Genomic DNA, 10,061 nt, shown 5'->3' on the forward strand with positions numbered 1-10,061 from the left:
GTTACTTAGATAATTTAGATTATAATAATTAATTAGGAGTAAAAAGACTTGTTTCCCTGTGGAGATCGACCTTACTTCCCTATCTATTTTAGTTAGAGGACTTTGGAATTATTTTTTATTAGGGGATACGACTTTACCCAGTCAGGTAAATTGGTCGTATAAAGGCAAATTGGATGGTTCCACCCACCCAATGGGACACCCGGACGGTATTAGGGACCATGGTTAACATTTCGGCAATTTTTTTCCAGGCGAAAAAAAAAGTCAAAAATTTCAAAATTAAAGGCTAATATCCACGCTTTTTGAGAAATTTTGGAGGATTTGGGGCCCGATGTCGAAAAGTCTTGAAATCCTAGGGGATACATCTCAATGTCATTTAATGCTGTTTAGAACCATACATGATCATTAGTTGTTGTCACAAATGTTCGTGGTAGGTTTGAGTTAATGAAATCGGTGCAGGTTATAAATCGGCATATAGGTCGTTTAAAGGAAAATTGGATGGTTCCACCCACCCAATTTGACTCCCGAAGGGTATTAGGGACTATGGTACACATTTCGACAATTATTATTTTTGGGCGAAAAAAAGTCTAAAAATTCCAAAATTAAAGGCTATATCCACGCTTTTTGAGAAATTTTGGAGGTTTCGGGGCCTTGTATCGAAAAGGCTTGAGATTCTAGGGAATACATCTCGGGGTCATATAATGTCGTTTGGAACCATATATGATCACTATTTGTTGTCATAAATGTTCGTGGTAGGCTTGAGTTAGTGAAATCAGTGCAAGTTGTAAACCGGTAAATTGGTCGTTTAAAGGCAAATTGGATGGTTCCACCCACCCAATTAGACTATCGGAGGGTATTAGGGACCATGGTAAAAATTTCAGTAATTTTTATTTTCTGGCGAAAAAAGTCAAAATTTTCCAAAATTGAAGGCTATTGTCCACGCTTTTTGAGAAATTTTGGAGGTTTCGGGGCCCGATGTCGCAAAGTCTTGAGAATTTAGGGAATACATCTGGGGGTCATATAATGTCGTTTGAAACCAAATATGATCGTTATATGTTGTTATAGATGTTCATGGTAGACTTGAGTTAATGAAATCGGTGCAAGTTGTAAACCGGTAAATTGGTTGTTTAGAGGCAAATTGGTGGTTCCACCTACCCAATTGGACTACTGGAGGATATTAAGGACCATGGTAAACATTTTGACGATTTTTATTTTCAGGCGAAACAAAATTAAAAGAAATTCCAAAATAAAAGGCTAATATCCACGCCTTTTGAGAAATTTCGAATGTTTCGAGGCTCGGTATCGAAAAGCATTGAGATTTTAGGGGATACATCTCGGGGTCATATAATACCGTTTGGATCCATATATGATCATTATATGTTGTCATAAATGTTCGTGGTAAGCTTAAGTTAATGAAATCGGTGCAAGTTGTAAATTGTAAATTGGATGATTCCACCGGGCCAATTGGACTCCCGGAGGATATTAGGGACTATGGTAAACACTTCGACAATTTTTATTTTCGTGTGGAAAAAATTCCAAAATTGAAGGTAGCGTTCGAGGTTCCATCCAAATGTATGACCCTGTTCGGTAGTAGTGTTTGAGGTAGCGGTTAGCGTTTTGACCAGTTAAAACACTACTAAAAAAATTTGAGAATGTTTGGCAAGGTAGCGATTCTAGTAGCGATTAGCGATAGAGGTAGTATTTAGGTAATTTTTCTTAAACGTTAAAAATAGTAGCGTTTAGAAGTAGCGTGTGGCGTTTGGCGTTTGGCAAATTTTATAACTTTTTAAACAATATTTATATGAATTTTGATATATTTTAGTATTGCAACCGCTACTTTTACCAAACACTTATTCTATCAAACCGTTACTTTAATAGCTAACCTTTATTCACTACTAATTACCCGCTAATCACTACTTTAACAGCTATCCGCTACTGCTAAAAGCTATCCGCTACCGCCACTTCTGCCATGTTACAATTTATAATAACTTCCTTATCCTTCCAATAACACCAGTGACGCCACGCCTCACTAGTCTGTAGTCTCGACTGTCGACTCTACTCCGAAAAATAGAGAACATGTCGACATTTGTTCATCTAAACCCTCTAAAACCCATCAAAATCACCACTACCACAACTCGGCGTAACTCGCCATCACTCGGCCGGAGCTCAGCCCGGTGCGAATCCACGGCGGAGGTGGCGACGGAGAAGCGCCTTATCAAGGTGAGTAACGGCAACGATTCGGTGGAAATATGCCGAATCTTGAACGGAATGTGGCAGACCAGTGGAGGTTGGGGACGTATCGACCGAAACGACGCCGTTGAAGCTATGCTTCGTTATACTGATGCTGGCCTTTCCACCTTTGACATGGCTGATCACTGTAACTTCTTTACCCCCATTTTTCTGCTTTAATTTCGCTTTTGCCATTCTATTTTACTGGTCATTATTTAGACCACTTGGCCAAAAACTATCCTCGCTTTTTCTACTACCGTTACAGCCTTACAGGTTACGTGCAATGATTAGACAATCCTCTCTGCACATAACTTGTAACGGAGGTTGTAATTAACATGCATTCATTTAAGATTTTCGTTTGCTACGTTTTTTTTTTTTTTTTTTTTTTTTTGAAAAGTGTGTTTTTTTTTGTTTGATTTATATTAATTTTTCAGGAAATTGTACCCAAGTTGTATACTTTGTAGATGCACTCGGCACTCGGGTGTACCTTACTATTGATAGCATAGCCATTATGTTGTACGATTAGTAGATTATACGAATACACGGCCTAAAATACTTGATTGGAAACCCAAACTCGCGTGACCAATATAGGCTATATTTGACCAGATCCAATAGTTACATGTCTAATAAGGACATTTTTGTAACAAACTTGGTTGGAATACATTTGAAAGTGACTAGACAAATCAACTCGGACGGTTCGACCCAATTGCCACCTCTACACTTTTCATTTTTTATGGCACCTAAATTGAAATAGTATGTCCAATTGTGTGTATGTGTGAATACTTAGAGGGGCATAAAAGTCAGAAAATTTTTGAAAAATAAACGGTTGGCTACTGAATGAGGGATACCGGATACAAGATAGGATGCAAACACCAAAATTCAGCTCTTACTTTCCTCCATTTTTAGTATAGTAAACACTAAACTGGCCCAAAACATGACAGAAATCCTACCTTGTTCTTGCTACAGATTGGTGTTCACTTCTGTAAGAGCTAAAATTAGGACAAGAAATGGTATTGGAGCTGTTAAATTGAGGCCAATTTCATGTGTAGCAACTGATGGTGAAAATAGTAGTGTTGTAGTTAAGAATGGGAAGGATTATTTGGAAATGTGTCGTGTCGTTAATGGAATGTGGCAAACTAGTGGCGGGTGGGGGAAAATCGATAGGGATAATGCGGTTGATGCTATGCTTCGATATGCTGATGCGGGGCTTGCTACTTTTGATATGGCTGATATATGTAAGCAGTAAGATAGATGGGAAACAAATGCAACATTTTGTAACTTTTATCTTTTTGTTTTTTTGCACCTAACTAGAAATTATATATTCATATAAGAACTTGAATCTGCACTAATATAGTTGTATAGCTAATTATTTCTTGGTGATTACTGCTTGTGCATGCCTAATATGCAATTCCAATTATGCACATTACTTGAATACTGTCTGTATTCTTTTTATATTAGAGGAAGCATACTTTTCTGCTTTATCTCAAGGAACAATTTTTTAAAATCAATATGATAGGAGATTCAGTTTGAACGCCTGTACTTGTTTCAGATGGACCTGCTGAAGATCTTTATGGAATCTTTATTAATCGAGTCCGTCGTGAGCGCCCACCTGAGGTTTTAGAAAAGGTCAGAGGGTGAGTTAGAAATTCCAGATTACTAGTAATAATCCCTTTTTTTGCTGGTTAATTGTATTCAAATCATGAAGCAACTTAGACTAAGAATGAGCGTGCTTGTAAACTTCTGACTGTTGAGTTCAAGAGGAACTCAGATATTTGATTGAGTAATTTTTCTGGTGTATCATATGGTTTTTACTTTAATGTTGCTTTTGACTGATTTCATTTGTAGTCTCACGAAATGGGTTCCGTCACCAGTTAAGATGACAAGGAGTTTTGTGGAGGGGAACATTGATGTTTCAAGGAAAAGAATGGATGTTGCTTGCTTGGACATGCTACAATTCCACTGGTAAGGATGCTCCAGATTTTGACCTTTTCCATGCTGCACCTTTAGGGATTTGAATGCATATATTGTGATTTACGAAAGCATTGGTATGCTCTATCATCCCAAGCATTACGTTTGAATTTTTTTTGAGAAACATGGTTCAAGTGTTTATTCAGCCATAGCTGTACCTTAAAATGTTGATTAAGAATTGTGCTCAATCATGTTAAATTAAGGACACATGTCTGGTCTTATTGCTTTGCATATGAAATATGTGTTTTCAGATAAATTTTAGCCATTTTTGGTGAATTCTGGCTGTTAGATACTTCATCTTCTGAACACCTCTTTTTCACTTTGAAATAGGTGGGATTATTCCAATTCTGGATATCTTGATGCATTGAAACATCTTACAGATCTGAAAGATGAAGGTAAGGTTCCATTAGGTCTTTGTTTACCATCAATGTTAGCAACCTAAAAAGTCTCAAAGATTTCAATTATTAGATGTGTAATTTCAGGAAAAATTAAGACTGTGGCTCTTACAAATTTTGATACGGAAAGGTTACGAATAATTCTTGAAAATGAGATTCCTGTTGTGAGCAACCAAGTAAGTCAGATACTCAGATTTGTTGATGTAGCTTCTTTTATGTGCAACTCCATTCTAAGGTGTGGGTTTTCAACTCAGTATGATTAATGCTTGAACTACTCTAGGTGCAACATTCTATCGTTGATATGCGTCCTCAGCAGAAAATGGCAGAGCTTTGTCAGCAAACTGGAGTTAAACTCATAACGTATTCTCCCACCTTTTTTTTCTGTTAACCCTTTACCCCTTGAAAACAGATTCTTACTTTCCTGTCAAGCAATTTGGATCCAAAGGTCCATGTGATTGTAGTTTATAAATGTAAATTGCTAAAGATATTCCAAGGCTCTTATATAATTATGTGTTCGCAGGTATGGGACAGTTATGGGTGGTCTCTTATCTGAGAAGTTCCTTGATACCAATTTGGCCATTCCATTTTCTGGTCCTTCACTAAATACTCCCTCCTTGCAGAAGTACAAAAGGGTACGGATTTTCTTCGTGCAATCTTGTTCTAGCTTCCTTTTCAGTGTTCCAAATTTTTTATAGAAATGAGAATTATGCACTTGCCTGAGATGAAAGAAAGTAAACGAACTTTAATTTGGAGTGATTTGGTGAATTATCTATCATCAAACATTTGGAAGTGTTCTTGGGTTTTACATGTATATATTTGGATGAAGCATTACAATCTAATCATTCAAAGTAACATTATTTATTTTAATTTCCGGTGGTGTTATTAACAATTGAATGCATAACTTATTCTTTGGAAGTGTTCTTATTTTTCTGACAGCCATGGGTTGTGTCATATTCCACTCTTTTGTTTTTGACTTGGGTGCATTTTGTTTTTCTGTTTATATGGCAGATGGTTGATGCATGGGGAGGATGGAGTCTTTTCCAAACCTTGCTTCAAGTGCTGAACAAAATTGCCAGGAAGCATGGTGTGCCCATTTCGACTGTTGCTGTTAAATACATACTAGATCAGGTAAAATCATTATCTTCATCTATCCTAAGATTGGTTTTGAGAAACTGAATGTTGCAATATTGTTGGATCAATTGCAGCCGGCTGTAGCAGGTTCCATGATAGGTGTCAGACTTGGACTGTCAGAGCATATTAAAGATGCTAATGCTGTATTTTCTCTTGAACTTGATGAGGAGGATGTCGACAGCATTCGAGATGTTTCCAGCAGGGGGAAGGATCTGCTGAGAGTGATTGGTGATTGTGGAGATGAGTATAGGCGTGCTTAATATTAAGATAGTGTTGTTTATCATGCTTGATTGTTCTGCTTGCATCAAAGAGCAAATAGTATCATATGATCATTTTGTGTAAAATACCAAAATTTTGTAATGATAAAAAAAATATGTTGTATAGTGTAACCAAACTGGGAGTTTTGTAATTCGTTTGTTTACAAATCGCTTTACTTTTAAATACAGCTATAAATTGTTTGCTTGCAGACATCGCAAATAGTGGTTCGTACTTCTTAGCATGGTTTGCCAAATATTGGAAGATGGTCATAGAGAGAGGAAACTAGGAGGGAGCAACATGAAGGGGTGGGAGTAAAGTCAGTAGACTAGTAGAGGGCCTTAGAGTTAGCATGGGTTGAGTTTGTGTTTGAGAAAAAGATGCATAAAGTTGCTACTTTTAAGTTTTTACATTGCCAAGCTCATTTTTTTTCCCTATTTTATTGGATAAATTATGATCCATTTAATCAAATGAGCTAATGTGGTTTACACTATTGACTATCTTGTTCAATACATTTTCTTGAAGATTTCGATGAACTTATATTATAAAATTGAAGAGAATTGTTAGGAAGGTAACTCATATGTGAATTGAAACTAGTTGTCTTTCATCAAAAAAAAAAAAAAAAAAAAAAAAAAGAGATTGATTAACATATAAGTCTGGTGGGCTACTCCACTTATCACCAATTGATTTTAAGAATAAAACACTAATATCTAAATTCAACTCGCCTTCAAATATACTCGGCTCAAAGCCTCAAACCGATTGAAACTCAAATTAATCACGAGTCGGCTAGGCTTAGTAAAACCCCTAGGTTGGGCTAGAGTGCCATAGAACCCTTCTTGACTTGAAGTGAGTTTTCAACTCTCAAGGGAGTTAGAAATCGTTCCTAAAATACATGTAAGGAGTACTTGACTATACAATTGGTTACTTCCCTCTCTTCTGCAACTTCAATTGCAGTGTCTCCATAATTTATACTCATCACTTCCATTTTCTTCAGGTAAAATTTCTCTCCTCCTTTCTCTCTCTTCATTTGTCATCTTCAGGAAAAAAACCCACCTTCAAAAAAGAAAACAATGGAGAAGTAACATTTTCTGCTCATCTTTAACCCCTTTGTGAATTCGAGCTTAAAGTTCATCCATTTGAATACCATGTTTAGTTTCCTATGTAGCACGATCATGAAGGAATGTATTAAAGTTTGGATTTTTCGGAATGCATATTACCTGTTTGATGAAATGCCTCTACGATATTTAATTTGGGTTCTTTCCCGTTTCATCGTTCTTTTGTTCTTTCCGGTCTTTGATTTCTGGGGTTTTGAATTACGGTTTTATGTCCTTTATTAACTTTGGTTTATCTTCTTACCTATATTGTATTGCTTTTTGATGAAGTTCAGGTTTTTAGTGCTGCTTTTTCTTGTTCAACTCTTACTTTGCTGCAAGTCTAAAGGATCAGAAAACAAACATGGATGGTATGTGAAAAGATTCAACTTACTCATGCATTTGCACGAATGTTTTTTCTTACAATATCTTTACTTTCTACTCCGTATATGCTATAACTTGTTTGGTTTGAAATTAGCATATCAGGAAGGATAATTGGTTAGATAATTTGCTTAAGATGTTTGTCCATGTCAGAAATTTTAGGAATAATGAAGGTTTTAATTAAATTATTGCTATACAAATGAGAATAGATATACTAGTAGAAAACAAAGATCTCTTCTGTGATAAGGACATGCAGTTAAATTCTGATTATTCTATTGTGTCTATTCAGTCGATTCGCAGGAAACCATGGAGGAAACTATTTTGGTTGGTGATGATTTAATGACGGGGCCTCCATCACCTATCATTCCTCCGGAGATAGCTCCTTATGTACTTGAAGGTGTCAACTTATGCGATGGGTTGCTGAGGAATTTATATTTGTGTAAGATGCTTTCTTGATGCTGAGTAATTTCTAAAGCCTTGTGTTGCCTTACTGTAGCTGGTACTGGCATATTTGAAGTATACTAGAAGTCTTGAACAACATTACGGAAAATGAAACATTTGATTAAAACTTTTTTGACTCTTAGATGATGGTGATGTCCATTTCACCTAGAGCTCAGCGTTTTTTTTTCTCGTGATTTTACTTTGTTATAGGTTTACAGATCAATGATATTGAGCCATTCTGTCAAGATGAGATTGCTATGTATCGACAGTGTGCTGAAAGAAGAGTAAGATGATCTGATGTTCATAATATATGCCTTTCCTTACTGTTTCTCTCTGTCCGAGATTTAAGCTCCTGTTTACATTTTGTTGTCAAAGCTTAGTAATATTGGCCATTAATCTGTTGAAAACTATAATGCTCTAGTATTGCAAAAAGATTGAATTAGAATTTAGATTGTAAATATCTACTGTAAAATTTATCTTCAAAAGTAGTTCCATAAAAATACTACGTATATCATTTACTTTACAAATGTGTAACTAGATCAATAATGGTCAACTTTGATCTGTGAGACCTTGAACTCGTCTTGCTCCCTACCTACAATATAATAGGATAAGGAAATCAGGCAAAGGCTTCAAGAAAGTGAGCACAAATTAGGTTTATCAATGCCACTTGATCAAGCCAAGGAAAGGGCTGTTCAACTGGAATCAGAAGTCACTAAGCTGGAAAGGTACGCAGTGCGCGATTGGTTGGTCTTATGATATGTCTCTTGTATTTTTTATCATCTGTCATCTACTTTGTGAAAGTGTAAAAGTTGTCAAAGGTTTTTCTATTCAAAAATGGCATGGGTATGACAAATGCAAATCCAGTTTATTAAAATCCATTCCTGTTACTTGTAGTAATACACCACTAAGGCCCTGATATAATGGTTTGCATATTATTCAATCATCCTTGAATTCAGATTCTACAGATAGGTTAAGCTCTTCCGAAATTTAGTTATCGCTAGAAACACATCTTTAAATAATGTATTCTAGTGCATCTTTACTTTATACATGCTGATAGAAAAAGGCCAGAAAAAGCTTATATTCCTACCCAAGTTCCAGTTGCCACAGGGAAACATAATTCATTATTGTAGCTATTGTATCTGTTCATTAGTGTGTGCTGTATGACAAGGGTATGTAACTAGCACAAACCGTCTAGCTTTAATATCTAGAAGAATATTTCTAGGTTACAATGACAAATATGAAAGGTTGGTGCTTCATAGTGTGTTCCCAGTTCCACGGTAGGATGGCGAAAACAAAGTGCTGCCATTCAAACTATATGGTGTATGTGATGAGACATTCTCTTTAAAACTTTCTGTTCTGTCATACCTAATTATTTTAATGATTTTCAGGCGTTTGATTCTTGCCAGTGGAATGGAAGGTGTTGAAGGATTTCGCCAAAGATGGAGTTTGCATGGGTGTCTCACAGACATGAGGTAAAATCTAGTCAATCCATGATCCTGTGGTTCATCTAGATTGGTCAAAGATGCATGCTTCCATTCCCACACCCACTCCCCCACTCTCCTCCCCCATTCATGTACATATAGTAATGCAGTTTAGAATATCTGATGGTAAATAGTTGAGATGATTTTAGGCTTCAGTACTTGATCTATAAGCCTCATTGGGAAGAGGGAAGGAAAAAAAAAAAACTTTGTTGTAGAATCTTCACGACTGTTTAATTGCTTATAAGTTAAATTTTGGAATGATACACAGGAATAGATTGGAGTCCTTAAAGCAGGGGCTGGAAAAGAGAGAGCCCAATGAGCCAACTCAGACTCCATCAACCAAAAAATGGTTTTTCTGGACAAAGAACTGAAGAAGCAAAGGACAAGTGACTGAAGTGAGACAATTTTGCTACAAAATGCATTGTCATAAGAAGCAGGAAATAGTTGAATTTGATTCAGAACCGTAATGCAGATACTTTTGTAGCTTCATTCTTGAAGTCTAGTTACTTTCCCTTTTCATTAGATTCATTATCTCAACCCAACATATCATACGTATCTCAGGTTATAACTTCATTCAACTTGTAGTTTGAAGTTTACCCTTGCACATTTTTGGTATAGTTTGAGACTCAGTTGTAATAAAAGATGATATATGGAGTAATTAAATATAATTCTATTGTTAGAAGTTTACTTCT

The 10,061-nt window shown here is 36.1% G+C and overlaps 2 protein-coding genes across 3 annotated transcripts; both read left to right on the top strand.

Annotated features, from left to right (window-relative positions):
- Nucleotides 1–1,973: 1,973 nt before the first annotated feature.
- Nucleotides 1,974–6,145, top strand: LOC110684278 (flagellar radial spoke protein 5-like). Of its 2 annotated transcripts, none has more exons than XM_021860716.1 (9): nt 1,974–2,374; nt 3,776–3,860; nt 4,072–4,188; nt 4,525–4,589; nt 4,677–4,765; nt 4,870–4,949; nt 5,110–5,221; nt 5,598–5,717; nt 5,795–6,145. In XM_021860716.1, the coding sequence occupies exons 1-9, from the start codon at nt 2,074–2,076 to the stop codon at nt 5,978–5,980; spliced, it is 1,155 nt and encodes a 384-aa protein (XP_021716408.1). In that variant the 5' UTR covers nt 1,974–2,073; the 3' UTR covers nt 5,981–6,145. The 2 variants fall into 2 exon arrangements, with proteins under 2 accessions (XP_021716408.1, XP_021716409.1); XM_021860717.1 differs by lacking the exon at nt 1,974–2,374 and adding an exon at nt 2,527–3,461.
- A 114-nt stretch (nt 6,146–6,259) lies between these two features.
- On the top strand, nt 6,260–10,048 carry LOC110684279. The gene is made up of 7 exons (XM_021860719.1): nt 6,260–6,969; nt 7,363–7,437; nt 7,737–7,886; nt 8,099–8,172; nt 8,495–8,613; nt 9,277–9,360; nt 9,638–10,048. Exons 2-7 carry the CDS (start codon nt 7,431–7,433, stop codon nt 9,738–9,740), a joined length of 537 nt encoding a protein of 178 aa, XP_021716411.1. The 5' UTR covers nt 6,260–6,969; nt 7,363–7,430; the 3' UTR covers nt 9,741–10,048.
- Nucleotides 10,049–10,061: the final 13 nt, after the last annotated feature.

Source organism: Chenopodium quinoa, unplaced genomic scaffold (genome assembly GCF_001683475.1).
Source record: "Chenopodium quinoa cultivar QQ74 unplaced genomic scaffold, ASM168347v1, whole genome shotgun sequence".
Lineage (NCBI taxonomy): Eukaryota > Viridiplantae > Streptophyta > Magnoliopsida > Caryophyllales > Amaranthaceae > Chenopodium > Chenopodium quinoa.